The sequence below is a fragment of the Macrosteles quadrilineatus genome, unplaced genomic scaffold, assembly GCF_028750875.1.
Source record: "Macrosteles quadrilineatus isolate MER2022 unplaced genomic scaffold, UCM_ALF_1.0 Scaffold_5__1_contigs__length_97177068, whole genome shotgun sequence".
NCBI lineage: Eukaryota > Metazoa > Arthropoda > Insecta > Hemiptera > Cicadellidae > Macrosteles > Macrosteles quadrilineatus.
In genome coordinates this window covers 58,256,957-58,283,688 of record NW_026542598.1, presented here as the reverse complement: position 1 = coordinate 58,283,688, position 26,732 = coordinate 58,256,957, and the positions used below count along the sequence as shown (strand labels likewise).

The following is a 26,732-nucleotide window of genomic DNA, read 5'->3' as shown; positions in this document are numbered from 1 at the left end:
AAATAATCAGAGTCTATGCGCTTTAAACTAAAAATATGATAATAATGATGATGAACACAGGTAATAAAGTATAACAACTGAAAATATTGTTTGACAAAAGGAAAAAGTTTATTGGTAATAAAAAAAATATATATATTTAAAAATATATATAATTTACAACAGTACAGTGATTAGTTTGTCTTGTGATACATTTGAGTAAAGAGTCTTTTGACGATTCTATCATTACGATCAGTAGTGTGTTCATCAAAGAGTTGAACAAAATCCATCATCTTCATACTGAAGTGTGTGCTGCAATACAGGAAAACCAAACAGTAGTGGGCGCAGACTGAAGACGTATCACCTTGAAGTCGGTATGGATTGTACAGGTAATGATGAGCGTTGTGTCGCAGGAATGTTTGATATAGTGGTAAGTATGGCGGTTGGCCGTAACTATCAAAATATTCAAGCATCCCCTCTCGATTCAAATAGAAAGCCACCCAGTGAGTCCCACCTTCATTGTGTGGATCAGTGTTTACAATTATTGCAGTGTGTGGTGAGATGCGTCGTGGGATTCTGTCAGCAGCGTAGACTCCAACATTGCGCACAGGAAGTGTGGCTAGATATTTTTCAATCTGTAGCGTGTTCATTCTACAGTATCATAACCAATAGTAGCAGTAGATGCTGTTTTTGTTGTACTGGTAGAGGTGCTAAAACAAGAACAGTAGTAGGATCTCGCATCTCCGCTGGTATCCAGACATTCGTCCAAATTTGTTGTCAAATGCAACCAACCACGTATTGCGACACAGTTGGTGAGCGCACATCGACTGTATGTAGACTTGTGATTTCGACATCGTAAAACGTTTGTTGACATTAAATTATTGATTGAAGTGATTGATTCGCAACCAATTGCACCGATATCGATTATATTGGTAGTAACAAAGTCCATCACATGATGACGCTTTAAATATTCTTTCTTTTCCAATCCCTTGACATAAACCGTCGGTCTTTTTGATATACAATCAGTCAATTTGTTAAAAAGTTCGTAGTACGCAATATCACCGAACTCCCATCGTAGTCCGTGGCAGTGTTTTGTGAGCCAGTAGCTTTCCCTCAGTTTTTCATCTGATAACTCTGATCGATCGTAAGGTGGTTTAGCAATATGATGCATAAGTAGTACGCCGGTGTCGGCTTCCAAGACGCAAACTTCCTTCTGTGTATATTCATTTTGATTGTCCTTGAAACATTGAATGTCCACAATGATGGGTGATGATATATTCAATTTCTTGAATGCTCTGCGTAAACGGTCCATCTCAAACGAATGTTTATTGAAGACTGATCGATTAACCGCCAAAGTCCACAATTACATTGCGCTGTCGATCAATCTCGATAACATTGTCAAACTCGGCATAAACCAAACAGTTGACAGTTTCGGTAAGCGCGTCGTCGAATCCGAGTTCCATTCGAACACTACCGTTACGCACCAGATTCCAATGTGTAGTGTCACTTGCAGATAAATCTGGTGTTAGGTCGAATGCCATCAGGCAGTATCCTTGACCAAAATCTTCCCTACTGATAACAGTGCCGGCATCGCTAAAATGTACACCAGAACCGGAGAACATCGAATGATATGCCATAACATATTTATCCTTTGATTTTTCAAAGTGGGGCTGTAACGGTTTTGATGGAACTTGTTCTCCGTCAACATATAGACAAAAGAAGTTTGTTTTAAAATGTTCGAAGTTGTAGGGATTCTTTTTAAAATCTCCATTGTATGCGGCGTTCGTAACCATTCCCACTATGACGCGTTTCGGCACTTGGCCGAGAAACATATTGTCCAAAGTCTTGTTACGTATTCCAGAGGGTAGTGTGAATGTTTTCAGCTCCACTCGTGTGATTGGATATTTTGCCGTACCAGTCTGGAGTGTTTTACTGTGCGCCAACAGTGCGGTGGGACTTATTTTGCATCTTCGAATCCAGAGACTAATATCGACAATATGTACCTTGAATTCACCAGCACTGGCCATAATGGAGAAAGCATCTTTTGATCGAATAAATTTAAATCTCAACTCTACGCCATTTAGCATGAACTTATTCTGATTGCAAATATCCACATGCAAATGTCCGAGCATATCAATCTCACGGCTTTTATTAGTTAGTTCCCGTCTCGCTTTGAGTCCTTCATTTTCTTCCGCACAATCGTTCATGTCAATTCCATCGTCAGTGTACCAAAGACTGCATGTTAGATGTGATTTTCTAGCATCGTATCCATAGTTCATTAACGTTTCAACATACGCTCGATATGCGTATGTGTTGTTTTGGGGAGTAACAAGTTTTTGATTCATAAACATATCAACTTGACTGAATAGTGAGTGTAACCAGTTATTGACCGGCCCAACTGTTTTCGCCTCTTCGTCAGTAGTGACCGCAGTTCCGTTAGATTTAACAATAGACGCGGTCAATTGTATCATTGTTTGTGAAAGGTCAGTGTATTCATCACCATTACCCGGAACTACAAACTCTATTGGCGCATCATCGGTCAATGTGGATATTGGTTTGTACTGGACCCATTTGCCACTTTCAATACTCGTCTGCGTAGGTGGTAAGGAGAATAAATCCAGCTCGGTTTTGACACACTCACATGATTTTTGATGTAGGAACGACATTTTTTTTCTCCTCCTTCTTTAACTAACTAAAAATATCAATAGACTTCAAATTTTTACTGCGACGAGTACGTTTCTTCGGCAAAGTCACCTTCTTCCTTGGCTCTACTCCTCCTCGTCGTCGTATCCTCCCTACTAGTCTCTTGTGTTTCACTCCTCCAACTCTTCTTCTTCTTCTTGATGTAGACGTCCGCACCCTAAGAAGTTTAGCCAACGACTGTGGTGTAACAGGCTTTCTGCCACGGCCACGCATTGCGCGTTTCGCGTTATTCTTACGCGTTACGCGTCGTTTCCTCGCGCCAATGTCGCCGCCTCCGCCGCCATTAAGCATAATACGTTCTATCTGTTCGTCAGCTTTACGTTTCAACGATCCAGTAAACTCTCTAAGTCGTAAGTTGGCGGCTGATTTTGGATCTGTAATTTTACCACCTGCCAGATCGGTTAGGAATCCAACACTGGATCTTAACGCTTCTTGTCCCACCGATTTTGCTCCGGACTTGATCAGTGGCGCGATAGTGCGAATCATACCGCCCAGAAAACTACCGATTCCATGTCCTCGCTGATATGGTGCACCGTGAAATACTCGATCGATAGCACCGCCAGTCTGTTGTAATTGTTGCCGTCGGTAGTATGCCAAATAGGGATCATTCAGATTGATTATCATTATTGCTGCTGTTGCTGCTGCACTCTCCTAAAATGAAGTTTCACGTACGACGTTCCAAACATGAATGGCAGTTTTTTCCCTGTGTGATCCCTCAAGTCGATTTCCACTGTTTCAAATGTGGATTTCATAACGGGTACATAGTGCGGACTTGTGAATGACACTGAATTGTACGAACCGTACTTGTACGTATCTATATTGATGTTGACTATATTCAATAATGGCGCTGTAGTGTCGCCGATAAATTGTGGCTCTATCAAGTCGCAATACACATAAATGTGCGCTGGAATACCCAATGCGAGGTTTGGTGCTTTAGAACCAATCAATTCGGTAATATTGGGTTTTAATATATTTTTCTCGTCATAATCGAAACCCAACTGCTGTGATAGTTTTTCACTCAGACTCACATTCGATACGTTTTCGTTCATGATCCTGAGTTTAACTCTGTTGATTCTCGTGTCGTATGAAAATTCCATATAATCGTGGATGTCTTCATGTTTGTTTATTGTATTCAATAGATCATCAAGATTCCTATAGTATCCGCCTGTAATTTTAACAGCGAACTGTTCTGTATCACGGATAGTCGATCTCGCTAGTAAACTATCATACTGAAATCGTATTGTTTCGTCATCAACATTGTTTCCATTCACCACAAATGAACAAGGATAGTGAATGTCCACCAAAGCCAACTCCCACTTGCCGTCTAATTGGATGTGTTTGGACAAGTGTGTGGTATAACTGGTCACTGTATTTTGTGGGAAATATTTCATAGAACTATTGCTGGGCAATGTCATAAAAAATTGACTGATACTACTAGACATGCTGTATATCGTGCGCAGCTACCCAAGAGTTAAACTCGTCTCCGTAACCTTCCCACTTCACTAGGTATCGCTTACTGTGTCCTCGACCTTTAGTCTCTATTATTTTATCAATCTTAAACAAGTGATTGTCGGGTAATGTAACTTTTTGTATTTCCTCTTCGTAAAACTGTCCATTCAATTCTTCACCATTGAGATCGGTAAGTGTGTACAAAGGTAGTGGCGTAAACACATTCACTCGATGTATCGAAAACACTTCTTTACTCCAGTTTGTCTCGTAGCCTTTGCTAAATCTCCCTTTCTCCCTGGCTATTCGAACTGTATCACCTACTTTTAGTTTTGGTTTCACTCGTCGTGGTATCCTTTTAAACATATGTTTTAATACATTGTAGACGACATGTTTGTCACCACCGTCCACGTCTACAGGGCGTAGTCTATTGCCCAAACTCCTGTGCACACTATTGTTGTACGCATTCACCAATTCATCCAACACATTGATGTAACGATAAGTGTTTTTATGAGTCAAGTATCGCCACATACGAGTCTTCAAGGTCTTATTAACTCTTTCGATCACGGCGCTTTTGATATCAGGATTTTGTGTGGTTACATATTTAATTTTATATTTTTTAAACAATCGTACGGTCTTTCTACCTGTGAATTCACTCCCTTTGTCGGTTTGTAAGCACGTTGGTGTTTTATTTGCTTCTTTGAAAATATCGTCAAAAGCGGTAGCCACCTCAGCACCTTCCTTCTTCTTTAACGGCCTAACATAAAGACGCTTACTAAACACATCAATCACTGACAGTAAGTAGTTAAAACCATCATTGTATTTGCTCAATCCTCGCATATCGTTTAAATCCGCCTGCCATAGTTCATATGGTCGAAACACCATATAAGGATTGCGTTTAAATCGTTTACGGACTGGTTTATGCAAAGTATAAGTGTCTTGTGTTTGTAACCAATCAACTATTTTACGTTTGGAAATATTTTTCTCCCTCGCTCCTCGTACTAACGGAGCTACGCCGCCATACGAGGCAGGATCGTTTGGATTATAATACAACTGTTCCATTGTTTACGGTTCGTACTGTTCCCAATTGTTGAGTGACTGCACAATCGAATCTTGAAGTACCTCTCTTCTCACTGCACGGTGATCAGCCACTTGCCTCTGTGGATACGGAGCGTGACCCACCCGCCTGACATATGCAGAATGTAAACGATCTGGTAATAAATATCTCCTTCGCCCTGTCACTGACAGCGCGGCTGCCCCCCCTCTTGTCCCATCATCAGGCTCATCCATTGTTTCTTCTACCGAGTCATATACTGATTCATCTGTTGCCTCATCAAACGTTAAATAGTCCAACGCTTGTTTGTTATGTATATATTCTTTAGGCACATTCATCAGTTTCAATGCGCTCAATATTTCATTCCATCCTGGCGGTAATGAATGTGCCGCTCGAACTCGTACGATTGCATGTGTCACATCGACTAAATTGGATCCTGGTATTTTGTTACCCTGTATAATCACTTCAAAATTATCATTCCAGCTAATCAAACTGTCGTCGCGTGTTATGAAGCGCAATAAGTTTCGAGCGCTATCTTTATAAGTCTTTGAAAATGTTTCAACAATTTCCTCTATTTGTCCAGGGTAAACACGTCGCTTGTTAGGTTCTTGCTGCCCATACTGTCTGTCTCTTTCACCAGCCTCGTTAATCTGATCACCTAGTTTGGTGTTCACAATGGGGATACTAACTGGTTCACGATTACTTGACGCTACGTTTAAAAAACGATGTAACACTTGACTGTACAACTTCCATTTATCACTATCATTGAGTTTTTTATTATTCATTATCTCTTCCATTTCGTCATCCAAACTTTTGTATGAACGTTCAGTTGAAAGTGACTGTTGATTAGCCGGCGATTTTAAACGATCAAATAACTCTTGTGGAACAATGACCATTTTTCGTGCATGCTCCATTTTCGTGTAACTCTGTGTAACTTCACGCACGGTGTCTCAGAATAGAATGACAAATCTTTATATGTATGTAGACGTAGGAGTCACCTGATTAATACAACTTTTAGTTATTTAAAGCTGATTGTACAACTGCTTGCAACACAGTACTTAATAATAATGGGATAATAGTTCCACCTCCTTTTTGTACTAAATATTTGCGTTTTTTATTCCAGCATTCACCTCGTTTTACAATTCGACGAAGAGTAGTCTTGTGTCTTCGCAATTTTTGTTTTATCTTGTCTGATAGAGGAACGTTACCTCGTAACACATTGTAAATACATTCACAAACTGTACGAATAGTACTCAAGTTACACACTTTTAATAGCCCTTTGCGCTCTTTTGGAGTAGCATCTATTAACACTTTGAGAAGCGCTCTGTCCTTCCTCAAGCACGACATGATGATAACTAAATTATTTTGTTTTCCTATTTTGTTTTGGCACATACACAAAATGATTATCATCATCTGGAAATATATTACTCTGTATTCGCATATCGTCAGGTGTTGATTGTTTCAGATCTATCAATAGGTAGCCATGTGGTTTACTTGTTGCATCGGTATACGCCTCCTCGATAAACTTTGAGTTTTCTGGATGGATTTGTCTAGCTAAACACTTGATCTGCACCCTATCTCTAGGATTCTTAAAACATACTAAGTAATGCGCATTTAGTGATATGTCTCTCTGGCCACGTCCTCGGTGGAAACTATTTTGAGTTATAAAAAACACACTAATATTCCTATGGTGACAACCTTTTGTAAATAAATCAACCACTATGTTGTTTGTTTCTCGCATCATATCATCTATTACCACAAGTATCGGTTGATTACCGTCAAAGTCTTCCATGTTTGGTAAACCTTCAATGTATTTTATTTTTGAGTTTAATGAATTACCAACTCCTCCTCCACCACCACTACCATAATGCCAGTATATGCTAGAGAATAATGTGTCACACATTTCTGAAATATTATCAATAAACCTTGAGACAAACACTGATTTACCACTACCTGAAGGCCCCGCCACAATGGCGGAGAATGGGTGTAACCACTTCAAAGTCATACTAACTACTGATACCAATCACTCATTGCTTTAACTATAGTATTACCTTCGGGTATAAGTCAATCATTTTAGTCATGTGTTTATGTTTGCAAATAAATCAAAAATTTATTACTTACAAAAACTATCAAAATCTACATAGGTTATTTTAAGAATATATATACATACATTTTTTTTTATTTACGTCTTGATGTTTTCTTGCTTTACAATATTTACACAAATCCCAACGGAGTGAATGATGCGCCGGGCCTGGGTGAGCGTTTCACCAAGCGAAGGCGATCTCCGAAACCGTTGTTGTAGCGATCGATGTCGGCATTGCTCACCACATCATTGAAGCGTCTCGGCAGATAGACTCTCAGGTAGTAGTCATCTCCCGTCTGGGCCTCAAGGATGACGATGATTGTCTCGCCGAATGGTGTAACCACTCTCTCCATCATCGTTATTAGGTATGGAACCTCATCAATCAAGTCGGTCAGTCTGGTGTATGTAGGCGAGTTGTTCTTGCAGGTGTTCAATGCAGTCTTCAGGTCCATCGGTGTAGCCGCCTCAGTGGTCATCACGTTGTCCATCTCAGCAATGTTGCTCATAGTGTGTGTGTAGTGGAAGCTGACAGTGCTGGTGCTAGTGGTGTTGATGAACTGGAGCAGACTGGCATTTGTCTCAGACAGACTGGGGCTTTTTATTCCGATCAGCGGCCATTTTAGTTGGTGGGAGAGTGGGGGGGGGATTAATAATGAACGCAGCTGTTTTAACACACGTGCTAACAAATGTCTAGAAAAAAAGAGTTGGTTGTCATATGTGGATAGTTTATGGGCACATGTGTTCATTAATTCCTATAAACATGTCTATTGCTTTTTACGTACCACACGTTTCTTTGGTTTTACATCTAGCTCGTCACTTTTGCATGGTGTAACAGTTTGAGTTAATCCCGTGAGTTTTGGAGCACCAGTTTTTTTATCAACCCACATGTTTTCGATCTTTTCAATTGTTTCATTAACACTCTCTTGCACTGTTTTGTCTTTGTCCAAATATAAACCGCACATGAACTTCATGTCGACACCTTCATACACTTCCATTTTCAATAAAACACTTCCTTTGTTTGCTGGATTTTGCACTGCGTACATATTACCTTTATCCATCCATGATACTATGGGACAATCCGCTGGCGGCTTGGGTACCCATCCTGACTTTTCCATCTTGGTCTTAGCCGGGGAACTCTTCCTTTTCTTCGTACTACTTGTACTGTTTGTGATTGGAGTCTGTTGAACTGCGTTGTCCGTCATACCGTCTATCTCTTGCATAAATGATTGAATGTATTCGTCAATGCTGCAAGAGGGATTCATACTCACACTGTTCGGCTGCTACACTGTGACTGACGTGATATGCAATGAGTTAGGGTTGAGGTGAGCAAGCCACTGCAGGTGTGCCAACAGAATATTTTAATAATTTTTCAAAACATGACTCGTGGTTTAAATTTTGACACTCTCTTGTATGTTGTAACCTTAGCAGAATAGGTTTACGTAATAATGTTTCTATCTGTTTTATTCTTAGTTTAAAACGAATACTATCTAAATGTGAGTAGCATCTTCTGTCTTCATAGTCCGCAAAGTAAAATATAGTAACTATTGGACTTGAAAAAAATACACTTTTCTTATAATTTTTAGTCATATGTACGCTATTTTTGTCATTGGTTGATATTAAAGTTTTCCTCGTAGAATGTGACTCTTGCACGTACTATCGCACTTTTAATAAAAAGATTCCAACGTAGATCATTATTGATTCGTTTAGCTTTTTGTAATTTACTCATAGATATATTTATTACCACTCTTGCACTTCCATACATAATTATGTGTGTGTGAAAAATATCACTAGGGGGGGGGGGATATTGCAGCACTACTCCCACTACTTTCTCAGTTGGAAAGAGTGGGGGGCTCATAGTGCTCTTACAGACACGGTCATTCGACATTCCGTCATCAGGCTAGTAACATGTCTCACTTCCCTAGTGACATATCTGACGAACAGTTAGTTTCTGCTTGTAAGGCCGCAGAAGAAAAATTTACCACGGAGGAATATAAACATTTGGATGACGAGTCGTTGGAATGGACCATACGATGGTCAAACACTTCGAGTCAACCTAGAGATGAGGGTGAAGCTCAGCAACTGGAGATCATCAAGCAAAATCTTCGATATATGAGTGCTGAGCTAGAGCGCAGAAGAAAGCTGGAGCGTGAAGAAAACCGCATGATAATGAAGATGACAGATGAAGAGTTTCTGAGATGGTTGAATAGATAGTTAGTTTAAGATTTTGTAATAAAATATTAAATAAATAGTAATAAAAAAAATATATTAAATAAATAGTAATAAAAAAAAACAAACAAAAACAAACAAACATACAAAATAAACTGTTGGTCCACAATCCACAGTGATGCGGAAATAATCTCTCACTAGGAGAGAAGTGGTGTCCCATCGTCCTTCCCTCACCACCTGTTTCAACAGATTAACGATGTCTAGACAGGGTGATTAATGTGTGTGTGGGAAGGAACGATGGGGACACCCCTTCTCTCCTTGTGGTGACTGCCACTATTGCATCACTGTCTTAGCTATGCCAAGACTGTATGGAATAGTTCTAATTATTAGTTTGTTTGTTGTTTTTTGTTGTTTTTTTTGTTGTTTTTTTTATATATATATATTTTTTATTATTATTAATTTACAAAACTTAATTCTACTTTAATTACTACTTAAATCTACTCCTCCGTGTCTTCTCTCCGCTGTATAGATGCGATTATTTCTTCCACCATGGGGATAAGGGTTAGTAGGTTACTCAACCTAGCCTCCTCCTCGTCATCCCTAGGTTGAGCTAACCATCCTTCATTTAGTTCGGTTGTTGCCTCCAAATGTATTTGGAGCAACTCCTCCATCGACAGCACATTGATGACGTACTGTTGGTCTTCCCCCTCCTCCTGCTCGACGTTATTATCCTCCAATTCAATCCTCGCTTCGATGACGTCAGCACTCGCGATAACCTCATCATCCGTGATGGATAAATTACGCTCGCCATGCGTCTGCTGAGTCGCCGCGGTCTCCAATTCGGCGTGGTGTCTTGCCACTGCTTCATCAGCGGCAGCGATGAGTTCTTCGTCGGAGAACATATTGTCTGTGAATGCTTGTAGTGTGGAAGCGCCGTAGCTACTCCCCTACACCAGCGCTCCAAGCGGCAGTGTTATGACACACACTCGCACACACACGCACACACACACACACACACACACACACACACACACACACACACACACACACACACACACACACACACACACATACACAGGGAAGGGGAGGAATATCCTCCCCCAGTTAGTTCCTCCCTCATGTGTCAACAGATTGATGAAGTCTAGACATGGGATTAGTGTGTGTGGGAAGCAACATCACAATGATTTCTCACGATGTAAAGAATAATTACACTTAAAAAATTAAGGAAGGGGGAGAAGTACCCTCTGCCACGTACAACATGTGTATTAATAAGTAATTACACATTGTCGAATAAAAAAAAAAAACTAATTGTAATTACTCATTACAAAAGAACAAATTGTAAATACTTATAACAAAAAAACTAATTGTAAATACTCATTAACAAAAAAAAAAAACTAATTGTAAATACTCATTACCCATAAAAAAAAAACTAATTGTAAATACTCATTACCCATTAAAAAAAAACTCATTACCCAAAAAAAAAAAAAAAAAAAACTAATTGTAAATACTCATTACAAAAAAAAAACTCATTACCCAAAAAAAAAACTAATTGTAAATACTCATTACAAAAAAAAAAACTCATTACAAAAAACTCATTACAAAAAAAAACTCATTACAAAAAAAAAACTCATTACCCAAAAAAAACTCATTACCCAAAAAAAAAAAAAACTCATTACAAAAAAAAAACTCATTACCAAAAAAAAACTAATTGTAATTACTCATTGTAATTACTAATTACCGGAGGGGAGGCATGTGTGAACTCGGCTATTATCAGCTACTATTGTTGATACTTGACAGAACCCTGATGCAGCCACAGTGGTTCTGTTGGTAAATGAATCTTATATTGTATCAATTACTGTATATCAATTATTTAAGATGGGGACACCACTATTTGCGTATTTAACCCAAATATGAGCGAGAGTAGGATGAGTGGTGCGATCTTGTAGTCTTGTTAGTGACTAAGGCCGACATATTCCTTAAACACAGCTGTTAATTAATAGCAAATGCAGCTAATGGCAACTAAGGGACCTTCAGTCTATAGTGGAAGCCGAACCACATTTTTGCCTTGGTATAATTGGTATTGTATGTAAGTTTTAAGGTAACTGTAAACAACCTTTACAAGCCACCATTGGGTTGTATTGACATGGGTTGACACAGCAGAATCGTAATTATAGATGCATTGCATCCAGTTAAACATCTTCTATGACTATTAACATAAGACAAAGCCCCCCCGTCCAGTAGTTGGTCCTTCCTTATGTTGAGGAGAAACTCTTTAAGATGTCAGGGTAGTACATAGGGTAATCAAGTAAACAACTAACACCACTTCTCTATTTCAATCGACACAACACATGCACTTGAAGGCTGACAACATGAAATGTCATTCACATCAAAACCACAATTAAGTCTTTAAGTCTTTATTAAGATTATATTGACTCCGCTAGGATTTCTGTCGTTAAACCAAAGGGAGCGTGGTATATTACAAGTGTGTGGGACGCGCTGACGAGATCGTAAATCTACCGCGAATTACCACAGATGAGACTGAGTCACTTGGCAGACTCTGAACGTTCTTTGACTCATCCATCTCCACCGAGACAAAGAGCTAGAGAGATTAGCGACCGACGCCTCAGTACCATCCTACGATAACAACTGATAAGAGAACTTATGCAATCTTACCGAGAACTAGTCATTCTTGTTATTCTATTGCATTTTTCGGAACTGTAGAATTACGTCGAAATCAGCCATTGTGTGCCAAGGAAACAAAAAGAGGCAAATTTGTATGGAGCAAATGTTGACGGTTTGAACTGATTTTCAGTAAGTTGCGTAATGGTTAATGAAGATAGTTTTCTTGGTAACACCACATCTTATGTTTATTTACCTTGATAACGTTTTTTTTCCATGATAACCATTGTCAATATTAAGTTAAAAAATAAAATAATGTTCATACGTATTACGACATTTTCCCTTTGGATCATCAATAAATTTTGCTACCCAATTTTCTCGATATATTATTAATATACTCTCATGAGACCTACCATTATGAAAAGACAACTGTATAACTTCTTTCAAGCAAATCAAAATACTATATAAAAGGAGAGGAAAGACATACAAGTTACCGAAATGTTCATTTGTTTGTTATTCACTTTATTTACAACACTGTTTACAGTATCCACAGTAAATTTCCCTATTATTCACAACCAAAGTTTGATATTCAATATAGCGTTCTCGTAGAGGTTACAAGAATCAATGACTCATCATGTTGTATAATGCAAAGACTGTTGTTCAGTTGGGCCTTTGCCAAACTGCAGGACCGCATTTTCACTTGCGGGATTTATTGCAAATGCGGGAAATGTTTCCACTTTGAGTGATAAAAAAAAATTTAGAGTGATTTCTACTGTACAAAAATGAGGGGCAGTTTTATTGAATGCTAAAATAGTACACAAAATGTTGTGTTCATCGGCTAGGATAGCATATAAACTAAACAATGTGAATTGCTTATAGTGTGGGATAAAAGGGGGCACCGTAGTTAATTAGTAAATGCGGGATATGTGATTATTTTAAAACTTATCGTTAAAGTAAAGGGTAATTTCCCTACTTGAGCAACCTGTCCTTCAAGTTTCCTTAGTTATTTCCTCGATCTCCGTCTAACCAACCTTGTCACTTAGTTTCCTAGTGATCATAAACGGAGCTATACAAAATATACATTTATTACTAAGGACAAAATATTTAATGCCCTGTAAATAAAGATTAATTGTGTCTTATTTTTGGTTAATAACATAAGAAAATTTACGTGTTATTGCAAAACCTTTCATATTATACCAGGTGTAGAGGGATAGTGCAATACAACCATTCGTGTAAAAAAAAATTACCTAAGGTCCAAATTCAATGGTTGTTCAATAAAAAAAAAAAACATCTATTTGCTACAAATTTTAGTGTAGATAATATGTTAAAATGAGATAACCAACCAAAGTTATTGTAGAAGCTACTGAAATTTTACAAAACATTAACAACCTCTTATCTAAAGAATTCATTAATTTTAATGAACGTGTGAATTGATGCTTGATTACAGATTGAAAGAAATTGTAATGCAAAATAATAGAATTAATCGCAATACAATAAATAATATCAGATGGTTAGGAAAATTTTGTCTAAAAACCGAAAAGTGGACCAAAAGTGATGAAGCGTTAGACAACCTTCACTATAATCACTTATGTAACGCACTCAAGTGATATCACTAGCTCGTGGCTCAAATAATTGATAACTGCTCGATGAGAACAATAGAACAATTGCAGAGAATTCTTTGTATATTTATTGAGCTCACCATTTATATATAATTAACTACATAAATGATGCAGTTCTTAGAATTTACTGGCTGTTCGCAATTAAAATAGTGTTACAAGTTAGTAGCAGCAATTGTGCGTTTGAGCAATAGTATTCTAAATACTGCAGGCCTATATGCTTCCGGTCAAGTCACACAACATCACAAGCGACTCAGTGAGTAAATTGAAGACTCAATTCTTTAATTCTACACTCAGAAGCACAAAAGGTTTTCACTTTAAAAAAAATTTCCATTGAAAAGTAGCTCAAATGTATTATGATCGTTATATTGCATGTAGTTTAAAGCAAACAAAATTGACTGGTAGTTTATATTGCAAGGATTTTAGAGACTAAACCATTATTAAACCCATCCAATCAACAAAAATAATAATAGAATCAAATTAATGATATTTCTTACAACATACACAATCAAGAGAGTATTGTAGGTGATCAGATAACATTCAATGAGATTGGAAGGTTATGTAGACCAATTAACAAAACCATATCAATAAACAATACTATGATACAAAAATAAATAAACTTAAGTAAGTGATTATTGTTTTGCTGCGATTAGTTAGGATACAAAATAAGATTGACAGGAAATCAACAACATTTAAAAATTAATTTAATAACACAAAAGTAATCAAAACCAACACAACACTTGATTATACCCCTTAACACGATGACTACACCACAAACAGATGTGTTATTCTGGGAAGGCGTAATCCTACATAGTTCCTCGTATCGCTGTATCAGCATAGGATTATTGTTATCATCCTCGGTCGTGCAAACATACACATCATTTGACCAGAACTACCCAGCAGATCTGGTAAACAAATGAAGTGATTTTAGAAACACAACTTTCAACTTGCGTCATCAAACAACTCTAACGACTGTCGACCTCTGTGGAAGGGCACGCGTCGTTATCCGTGGCAATCATGTGGTGTAGATTGTGGAAACAAGAGATAACAATTGCATTCTAATTAGCGATCAATTCCTCGCAATCGTGGGATCAGAAAAGATAAACCTGTACGCTAGTCATAAACGTACTTCATTTGACAGTAGAGAATTCAAGTGATCAGTTATGCCCTGTTTGGTCAAAAATCTGACATTTATTTGGTGAAACGAATGTTTAACGATTGCTCTTTACTATCGCCAAACACATTAGCTTGTCTTTACCATTGAATATATAACACTATATATTCAATGTCTTTACTTACCCTTAACAAGAAGCCCTGACTTGGGATAAGCAGGACCAACCTATAGTCCAGGCGCTAAACGGGTTGAGTATGCACTGAAAGTCTGACAAAATTTGACTTTTGATTATTGTTGGGGACATCTAGTAGATGAAAAAAATCGATGATGTCGCATTTCTAGGGTGGTCACAACTCTGGGGGGAGGGGGGGAAGTTGCGCGGGTCATCGGTTTACGTTTCCGCGTCTAACTCACAAACGGTTAATGATAGAAAGGCGAATTAAGCGTCTATCAACGCCTAAATATATTGTCTTTTAAAAAGGTTGTTACAACCTTTATTCTATCTCTTATAGTTTAGGCGCTAATCAACATTTATTGCAAAAAATAAAATTTAAAAATACTTTAAAATGAAATATCGGAAATATTGCGCTTGTTTAGGGCATGTTACAAACTATTTATGGTTAGAAAAACTAACAAGTAGTACAACAGCACCAAGTTTAAAGAAATCTGTGCAAAAACAACAGAGCAACGTTGATTTCAGTAAGAGTAAACGTGGAAAATTCGTAGTAGTATCGAGGCGCGCATGGACGGTACGTAGTCCACAGTCAATATAGGTTTGATGTTGTAAGTAACTATGGGAAAGCTGAATTTTTCTATGCTGTTAGACCATCAAATTTTGTCAGACTTTCAGTGCATACTCAACCCGTTTAGCGCCTGGACTACTAGCTTTGCAACAATGAAACCGTAGTTTGTGTAGTTTCAATTGCCTTTATTTCAGTGGGTTGCTTGAATTACAACATAGAAGAAGGCTTCAACATATAATAGAGGATTACATTTGACTTTTTATAATGTTGCCACTAATGTTCCTGAAAGTCGTTCAGTTTATTTTATAACGTATGTTAGGTGTTGGAATTGAGATTGGTTTATCTACAAGTATGTGATAAACAAGACCGAATATCAATGTAAATTATTATATTACTTTTTCTCCACGAAAAATGGTAATGATATCCGAATCAAAAATATCTTGCAGTCGAATCAATTATCATAAGGAATAAATTTAGTAGATAATTCTCTTTCCTTAATCTCATGAAGTAAAAATTAGATAACTTTTTACCATCGTACATAGTTAAATAAAACTTAAATCTTCCGATATCATCATATTATTCCAAAAAGATGTCATTTTTTCATGGTAATCGAAATATATAATTATTGCACATTGCACTCCATTACACAACCTATATATATCCCATATGTATGTATATCCCGACACTTATATGTAGTCAAGTCATAGGTACTACAATGTACACATTAATGAGTGGGCAGCTAGTGGGAGGGTGGCTTGTTGAGGCCACTGTCCTTGTCTTTCCACTTCACGATTGTCTGTGTAGTGTGTAGGCCTACACATCATGTATACAACAACAATCTCACTATTTACCACAGTCAAGTCATAGGTACTACAATGTACACAGTAATGAGTGGGCAGCTAGTGGGAGGGTGGCTTGTTGAAGCCACTGTCCTTGTCTTTCCACTTCACGATTGTCTGTGTAGTGTGTAGGCCTACACATCATGTATACAACAACAATCTCACTGTTTACCACAGTCAAGTCATAGGTACTACAATGTACACAGTAATGAGTGGGTAGCTAGTGGGAGGGTGGCTTGTTGAAGCCACTGTCCTTGTCTTTCCACTTCACGATTGTCTGTGTAGTGTGTACACATAATGTATACAACAACAATCTCACTGTTTACCACAGTCAAGTCATAGGTACTACAATGTACACAGTAATGAGTGGGCAGCTAGTGGGAGGGTGGCTTGTTGAAGCCACTGTCCTTGTCTTTCCACTTCACGTTTGTCTGTGTAGTGTGTACACATAATGTATACAACAACAATCTCACTGTTTACCACAGCCAAGTCATAGGTACTACAATGTACACAGTAATGAGTGGGCAGCTAGTGGGAGGGTGGCTTGTTGAAGCCACTGTCCTTGTCTTTCCACTTCACGTTTGTCTGTGTAGTGTGTACACATAATGTATACAACAACAATCTCACTGTTTACCACAGCCAAGTCATAGGTACTACAATGTACACAGTAATGAGTGGGCAGCTAGTGGGAGGGTGGCTTGTTGAGGCCACTGTCCTTGTCTTTCCACTTAACGTTTGTCTGTGTAGTGTGTACACATAATGTATACAACAACAATCTCACTGTTTAGCACAGTCAAGTCATAGGTACTACAATGTACACAGTGATGAGTGGGCAGCTAGTGGGAGGGTGGCTTGTTGAGGCCACTGTCCTTGTCTTTCCACTTCACGTTTGTCTGTGTAGTGTGTACACATAATGTATACAACAACAATCTCACTGTTTACCACAGCCAAGTCATAGGTACTACAATGTACACAGTGATGAGTGGGCAGCTAGTGGGAGGGTGGCTTGTTGAGGCCACTGTCCTTGTCTTTCCACTTAACGTTTGTCTGTGTAGTGTGTACACATAATGTATACAACAACAATCTCACTGTTTAGCACAGTCAAGTCATAGGTACTACAATGTACACAGTGATGAGTGGGCAGCTAGTGGGAGGGTGGCTTGTTGAGGCCACTGTCCTTGTCTTTCCACTTCACGTTTGTCTGTGTAGTGTGTACACATAATGCATACAACAACAATCTCACTGTTTACCACAGTCAAGTCATAGGTACTACAATGTACACAGTAATGAGTGGGCAGCTAGTGGGAGGGTGGCTTGTTGAGGCCACTGTCCTTGTCTTTCCACTTCACGATTGTCTGTGTAGTGTGTACACATAATGTATACAACAACAATCTCACTGTTTACCACAGTCAAGTCATAGGTACTACAATGTACACAGTAATGAGTGGGCAGCTAGTGGGAGGGTGGCTTGTTGAGGCCACTGTCCTTGTCTTTCCACTTCACGTTTGTCTGTGTAGTGTGTACACATAATGTATACAACAACAATCTCACTGTTTACCACAGTCAAGTCATAGGTACTACAATGTACACAGTAATGAGTGGGCAGCTAGTGGGAGGGTGGCTTGTTGAGGCCACTGTCCTTGTCTTTCCACTTCACGTTTGTCTGTGTAGTGTGTACACATAATGTATACAACAACAATCTCACTGTTTAGCACAGTCAAGTCATAGGTACTACAATGTACACAGTAATGAGTGGGCAGCTAGTGGGAGGGTGGCTTGTTGAGGCCACTGTCCTTGTCTTTCCACTTCACGATTGTCTGTGTACCTAGTGCAACAACATAATGTATACAACAACAATCTCACTGTTTGGTACATCTATGCTCGCCTCCATTGAGCTGGTTTTAAAACGAGTTGCTATTACCACAGATTAAAGGCGTAGACACTACTTCTTGTCTATTACTACTATAATCTATGCTATTACAAAAAGTGCTATTACGTGTTCAGCAAAGTTTGGCTACGTGGACTGTAAGGTAATTTAATTTCGACGTTACTAGCAGAAAATAAGTTATAGAATCGGATGGAAACTTTTTTTCATCATAGCCAAGCATGAAAAGAGCCTATGATTAGACTCAGTATGTGTTTGTTGAAGGAAGAATTCAAAAACATCATTAGAATTATGTATAGTATGGATGTACAGAAAGGCTCTTTAAATTTGTATTCGTCCCCAAGAATTGGAAAAGTTCATTCTACTTATGACTATTTATATCACACTTCGCCACAACATCGCGTGCCCAGTATAGCTGGTTATTTTTATATTTGCATTTATTTAGAATCTCTGGAAAAACTTTACACAGGATTGAATCGTATTTAATTTATTATGTCTTAAAAGCAGTGAAAAATAATTGAACGCATACTTTGATTAAATTCCATCAAAACAAATCTGGTGGTTAAAGACACATTCTAGAGTCTGGTGAAGCCATCTTGCTCTTTTTTAAACTGTGCAATCTTTTTTAAATTTATATTGCTTCTACTGCAGAAAAATCTTGGCAGCAGGCTGAAGAGGACACATGGTCCTAGAAAAGCTCAGCCGGCCAATAATAAGAAAAACTAGCATTTTGGCCAATAATAGCTACTGTAATACAGGTGACAATTGAACATTTTCATCAGGCACAATATATACCATGCACCTACTGTTTAGCAAGATTAGTTAATAGCTTATTCCCTATATGGGAAATTCGCTAATAAAAAGCACACCTCATTCCTCTATTTTCCAGAAAAAAAGTAAAATACCGGTAGTTGTTTATTCGTGGATATAAATTGTGCTTATAAATGTTGTATAAAAGATAAACTATGCTTATTTATATTTAATTCTAAATCCAATCCAACAACTACTTGATTCGTCGCAGAGGTGGTTCTATTTGCAGAGTAGATCAGCCCGTGGCCTGCCATGCCTCACGACAACATGCAACTCAACTTGTTAACCTTCTAACAAACTTTTCCAATGCAATCAGCAAAATGGTATTTGAATTTACCTAATTAGAACCTATTTTACCTATGCAGTACCACAAAGCAAACAAAACAATACTACAATTTCAGCTAGAATATAAATTATTATTATATTTTAAGTAAAGATATCGATCCACTTAGCTTAGCGTATATGCGAAGGTGAATGGAAGAAGTGTGAAGTCAAATTACGTTAAAACATTGTTACTGACTGAGACCAGTTGTTTCTGTATTGCATGCAGAACTCACTGCAGTGTTGTTCATAAGCCTAGTAATCGGTAAAACAAAGTTAACAATCGAAATCCTTATCAAAACCCCTTTTCAGGATATATCCAACAATCGTTGAAACTAGGCGAGAACACTAAGAAATGCGGATCACGCCAATAAATTAACATCATGGTAACGTACACGCTAATTCGATTTTACAAAAAATAATCTTAGTTTTAAGAGTAACACGTTTAAAAATAAATAATATGAAAAACACCAGAATCCCTTTCAAAGAACTGCCTCAACAATATCGAATTTCTTTTACAAAGAACACTCAAAAACTTGACAGTCTCGAATGAAGTGGTTTAACCAGAATCACATCGTAGTCTCAAGTTGTGTACACTGGCTTATTGAAAAGCGTCAGAGAAAAGACGGGTCGGGCGACGCAAGGGATGGAAGTTTCATTACACTTAACTTTTGAAAGCAAACTTTAACGCCACCCCATGTGGGGACTCTCTCTCTTACTTGATCTTTGCTTATCAAAATAACATCGATTTTTGAGGATATATAAAATGTACCGTACATCAAACTCTCATCAATTGCATAAATTGATTTAAAGTAACTGTTTATTTAGAGTTAAGCTCCAAATCTGTGATCTCTCACTGCTTGAGGAATAGCCATACAGGAAAGTGAACGTAAAACAACACGATCGAAAGTGCAGACCATCCAACACGTTCATGACATCAGCTAACGACAGCATGACACAAGCTTAGGCGAGGCTAGCCAAGGTCGATAGCAGACGAATTGTACCAGTTTATCCCACAACACGGCACTACAGATAGCTGTTATCTGGTCCGATACCAGTTGGAGTATCGACAAAAATTGGCGCGCAATAAATTTGTTGGGCAATAGGCTTCGAGTGGTTCGACGAAATGATAAATGGATTGTCGCCGACAGTGTAATGTTGGAGTTTGCTTGGAATGGGCTGGTTCAATGAATTATACACTGGTATCATAAATTAAGCCTAATCTACTAAATATTCTCAGGGTGTAATAGCAATTCAAAATCATCACTACTTGCACTGAGGTACGAAACAGAACAAAACTTTATGTGGCACCTTCACCTTACACTATTAAACTGGCAATAATGTCCGTTGAAATACACAATATGTAACTAATGGAACACAGACAGGTCTTACACTCTCAGATAAATTGAGAATTGTTAAAGCTAATTCAATTCTATCACTATAACTTAGAACATCTAAATACACTATAAATAAGTTCAGTTTGAGCTGACTCCTAAAAAGTATTTAGTTTATAATTACCTGGATATAAGTGAGGCCATTATGAATGGCTTGTTGATCAATACATTTACCAACTCACGGCTTAAGCGGATTATAACGATAAAGCTATCAGTAAATAACCAAAGATAAAAGGTATTTGGTAACTAACGTATCTGTTTTCATTGTTTAAGTCAACGTAGTTCTAATATTTGGAACCACTGGTTGGTTGTTTTGAAAAGGAAAATGTAGAGACCTACAGCGTAACATCGTAAACATGATAAAGAAAAAGTTTAAATTATCAAATACGTATGTATATTTAAACCACAACTAAACATTTTTATTCAAGAATTATTGTATTTTCTGTGTGTTTTTGTTTACTTCAAACATTTCAAATTACAAAGTCAAAAGCAAAAAGGAACATTATAAAGTCTACAATTAGTAAATCTAGAAAAAAATAAAACAAAACCCATTGTTTTAGAATAAAGAGATAGTGCAGTAACGATTAGTTCTTTATGAGCATCAAAGCTCGTATTTGTAAGAGAATGAGTCACTAGCCAATGACTAAGTATAATGGAGGTCAATGGCATCGTTTAATTGGTCTTTGCTAGCGTTGGTTAATTTGCTCGACAGCTTTTATTTGTTCGCGCATATCAGTCACCGTCCGTCTATCTAATTGACGACACCAAAAAACAACGCCTTCGAGTGATTTGAAATAATTACTCGAAAACCCAGATATTTGAAAAACAAAATGTATACGTCACCAAAATACGTACACCATTAATAGCTAGGCCAACATTTCTTGGATGAAATGTGTAGTATGGAATAGATCAACCTTATTATTTATTATTATTTATCGTGTTATTTGCATACACAGAAAACAAATTAACTGAACAAATCGGTGTCTAATCTAATTGATGGATTTGAAATATTTTCAATGTTGGGTAAATTTACATGTAATTTCTCTGAATTACCAAAAATAAATCTTTAACAATTATCTAACATTAATTTTAATGATTGGCTTCCGAAACCAATAAGTTACTGTATACCCATCGGTCTAACTCGAAAGAGACGTGAGAAATTCGTAAAAGGACTTATTTGCAGATACGTTAAGAGTTCAAATCTTGTTTGAAATGACACAAGTAAGATCCAGCAAGAGTACAATAGTTAAAACTAATGTTTAAATTGGCCTTTTACCAACTCTAGTTACCATGGGCAAACAAATATTGCAATCTACTTTAAACATTGCCGTTCACATTCTGAGAATCAAAGAATGCAGATAGTTTGTTAAGAGTAAAGAAGTAAGATTAAAGTTCTAATTTAGATTAACTCATAAACCATCATTGTATTAGCCTTAAGATCTCGATTGCTGGTGTGCAGACGCTAAACTTTCGTTCATACGCAGCCTGAAAACAGTTAATAGCTTCCCGTGTGGCGAGAGACTTTCTGAGAATAGCCATAGACTTTGGTTACAAATCTATTGGATTTGGATCAACAAATATACAAAATGCAATGACCGATGCTATGTCACTACTGTACCCCAGTATATCAATTTGACTCTTAAAGCTAGTTTTCTCTGTTTTTTGTGTGATCAAAAATCAAATAGGCCTACACCCAACGTGTCACACCTACAAAACTTTTCGTTCTTTTTCGTGAGGAGTAGTGTTGTAGACATGTATGTTCATGGTTCACGACACACAAAGATGATTTCTTACATTCAAGCAAAACTGTAGCTGACACAAGCTGAGAAATCACCACTGACCTCAAAGAATATTTTACAAAGCGTCAAGAAGTGTGGTATATGTGGTATGGACGTGCGAAGGAGGGCGTGTTAAAATTAAACCGACGAGGCAGGAGTTCGACGTGCAAATTTAGCCATGATACCAAGCCGCCTCATCTGACACTATTGTGTTGTACAGGAAGTGGATTATTGATGACTACATGTTACTCTACCTCTTGCCATGTCATCTGAGTGTTGTCTTCCAATTAGGATTAGGCGAGATATTCTGGTACAAGTTTACCTACTACAGGTATTGAGGTCGTTCGTTAGACATAATATATTTCTTGTGGTAGTTACACTTCCTTAGACAGGATGGATAAACACAATGTTTGATACCAAACAATATTTTCCTGACTGAGAAACAGAATGTTCTATCAACACTTTTAAATCGCTTGAATGCCTTTTTTTGCGATAATTCACCGCCGATACATAAATTCACTGTGATTAGCTATTTCAGTTTTAAAACGTATCTTTCATACGCCATATTTAGCTCGTTTAATGGGCGAATTTCCTGTCTTACGGGAATAATACGTCTTATTTTGGAAAAATCCGTATAAAAATAAAGTAACTAAATTTAGCAAAACAAAATCCCTCGTTGTAGGTTAATGGAACTGTTTTCTATCGCATTTAGACCACAAACATAAAATGTAAAAGTGATTACCTATTTAATATAAATTCACATTGAAAACTACTAATGTCTCGCTTATCTTTCTAATCATTTAAAATGCCATCAGAATGCTAGCAGTAATCTATACTATTATAAAAAAGAGGTGGTTGCTGTATGTGTGTATGTGTGTATGGGAAAAGTAAACTCGAAAAATACTGGTCGGATTGGGCTGAAATTTGGCATGATGATAGCTCACATTCCCGATTAACATATAGGCATATTCTTATTTCAAAAATCCTTTCGGGCTCCGCCCCAGTGGCTCTGGAGTTTCCCATGTTAACCTTATGAGAAATGGAATTATTGAATCTTAACAGCTGTTTGGTTCTGTTCTATGATGTTCAATAGCATTAAAGTTACAAGGATTACCAACAGGGTGCAGCACTATTATTTCTTTTACATTTATGACAACAGCTAATTTGCAACCAAAAGGTGAGTGAGCGTAGCGAACGAACTTCAACCTGGAGGCGAGTTAGCGTAGCGAACGAGCTCCAACCTAAAAGTGAGTGAGCGTAGCGAACGAGCTCCAACCTAAAGGTGAGTGAGCGTAGCGAACAAACTTCAACCAGGACGTGATTGAGCCATGCGAACGAGATAATCTTGAAAATTAAGAAGTTAAACGGGGCAAAGCTCGCGGGTTACAGCTAGTCGAAAATAAAACACAATTGACTATTTTTAAACTGTAGGATTGCTGGAAATAAATTTGGGAATATGAAACAAAGTTTAGAACGAGTCATTGTGGTTAGTCAAGAAATTATAACTTAGGACAATTAGATTGTGGTCTACTTTTTATGGCGCACTTCCGATCTACAGTACTTCCTATTCCATGACCGTATTATGTTAACGTCTAATGATATTGTTGAAATGATTTCACTTGATCATGTTGCACCCAATTAAAGTATCCTAGAGCAAGTTGCGTGGATGTAATTGTTTCTAAAACCACACATAAATAGCGTATACTCCGCGACCTGTGTCTAATGATAGGTAGGTGTTAGGCGCAAATGATTATACAACAAGTTGAATAATTGGACCTACATATACATAACCGTCCATAGTGTTGTGCTAAACTATTAATTAGCTAAACCGCAATGCAGCACGAGGCACGCACAGTACAGCGTATCCTCATACTCTCCTGTAGCTACTGTACTGCCTTACTGGCTACGTACTACCGGGACAGCTGGCAATGGCAATCTAGGGAACATATTCCATTTCAGTAAAATTTGTACGCCTTAGATTGCTGCAAAATCTGTTAAGTATGCGGAAAATTGTATTGCTGTAAATTTTGTAATGGTACATTTAAATGGCGTTAATTCCATAAAACTCACAGAACTGCACAGTTCGGAGTATCAAAAACCGGGTAACAAATTTGGCGAACATTTAATTCTGTGAAGTGAACAGAATATTGGAAAATTTGATAACTACTGTATAGGTAACATTATTCTGCTGTAAAATTTGTAAGGAAACTGCTATAAAACTATACAACTATATCGGCTATAAAACTCTAATACAACTATATATGTAAACTCATATAACTGTAGGCCTATAGGTAATATCTAAATAAAAAAACAGAGTTGAAATAGTTATTTGTGTAACTAGTGGTGAAAGTGGCACTTTGCTGCACACGAGAGCAATGTTTACGCACGAGCCGCAGGCGAGTGTGGAATGATCTCGAGTGCAGCAAAGGCCTTTTTCACTCGTGTTACACATTATATTTTTCCTATAGTCACTATAAAGCATATAAATAATTAATCTTTCAAACACTATGCAACACGTTTTTAGGTTCAGCTGGCAACACAAATGGTGCCCTAGAGAAAGTAGTACCCGCGGTCCATATCACTCCGCTATTTTTCCTCGGCAAGAAAGTGCTCCGCGTTTTGAGAATATAGTTCCGTATGTTTTTGTAATTTGAAGTGGTTTCCGCGCCTAAAAAAAATGCTTAAAAGGTATTTTCTTGTTTATTAAGATCGTAGGAATGTTTTAAAAACGTTTAAAAGAAAAGTCCAGAAAGTTCAGAAATACCGAAACTATAAACACGAAATGACAGGTTAAATCGTAGTTATAATAGTCAATCAGCTGTTCATAGTATAATTATCTTTAAGTGTTGCCAACCTATTTCCAAGCCTACACGGATTACGTGCATAATGGAACCACGCTGTTTTGTGTTGTTTCGTTGGAATCCTGATGTGCGGCAAAGTATAAACCGTACGGCAAAGTATAAATATGCAGCAATTAGCAGCTTTCTGTACTATAAACAGTACAAGGAAGCCAACTTTGTCGGGTGACTGTAGGAAAAATTAGTTGACATTCATTGCCTTGGAACGATCATTATGTACGTCAACAATGTATGATATAAACATAACAATACTGCACACACAGCTTCAAAAATGTAATTCAGTATAGCGTGCTAAACTATAAGACAATACACATTGTAATAAGTAAACTTAGGAGTGTGTTGGATTAAATATTTTAACTAGTGCGATTTGTTATCCATCTACTACAATAATCTTTTGAATAGAAATTGTAACAAACTAAAACTTACTGCGGGTTATTCATTCGGAGGTGATCGTGTGATTGTTTCTTTACCTGCAAACAAAAATTGCGTGTTAGTGTTGAAACACCAAATGTAACAGGTAAATTAGCAAATATTATTAGACCTACAGTATAAGTATAAAAGTAAAAAATGTAAACGCCGCCAATTCAAATTCACAATAATTGAGGCGAGCAAAAAATCCTTCGGCATAAAGAAAACTATACAGAAAAACGCAATCAAATCGCCACAAATCATTAATAAATACAGTGGATAACAAGACCCTCGATAACAAGTCACCCTTGATAACCAGTGTCATTTTCAAACTCCCTAGAATTTATTTTACCCTTTAAATTCATGTTATTGCAAACCTCGATAAGAAGTCAACCTTGATAACAAGTCTTATTTGATAATCCCCATGAGAGTCTTGTTATCAAGGTTGTACTGTATTGGTAATATTTAATTAATGGATAATAAGGTTTTGATCACTTATATGCACAACATATGACTGTTTGGGAATAGAAAGATTTTAACTTGAAAAATCTATTAGTCTATTCTCTTATCAATTTCCATAACGAATGGAGAAAAATCGTTACTGTTTGCATTTCTCACTCGTTCTGGTAAAGAAAAACTAACTCATGTCCTCAAGTAATATGCATACAATAATTAATGTCAATACACACAATAATATCTTTGACTATTCAAAGTCAACTAGCTTTATCCTGTCCTACTTAGGGGAGTCAAAGGTCGATTAAAACTGAATGTAATTCAGAACTGCTAGTTTACACGCATAAAGAAAGATTCTGGCAGTTGTAATAGGGAAAATCATCTTGTAAAACTAATACCACGTGACCATCTACTTCTTTCACCCGATAATAGGCGAGACGTTCCACTTACTTATTTGGATACTGCA

The 26,732-nt window shown here is 37.4% G+C and overlaps 2 protein-coding genes across 11 annotated transcripts in view; both read right to left on the bottom strand.

Annotated features, from left to right (window-relative positions):
• Positions 1–26,732, bottom strand: part of LOC128994791 (F-actin-monooxygenase Mical-like) — a 135,420-nt gene that overhangs the window by 83,686 nt on the left and 25,002 nt on the right. For 2 of the 10 annotated variants that reach the window (XM_054419562.1, XM_054419563.1), the window contains one exon: positions 25,832–25,875. The exons of the other annotated variants lie outside the window; for them this stretch is intronic. The gene's annotated coding sequence lies outside the window, so the exon portion shown is untranslated. The remainder of the gene's footprint in view (positions 1–25,831; positions 25,876–26,732) is intronic. 10 annotated transcript variants of the gene reach the window in all.
• Positions 1,320–2,642, bottom strand: LOC128995627 (uncharacterized protein F54H12.2-like). Its single transcript, XM_054420645.1, has one exon. It carries the CDS (start codon positions 2,640–2,642, stop codon positions 1,320–1,322), a length of 1,323 nt encoding a protein of 440 aa, XP_054276620.1.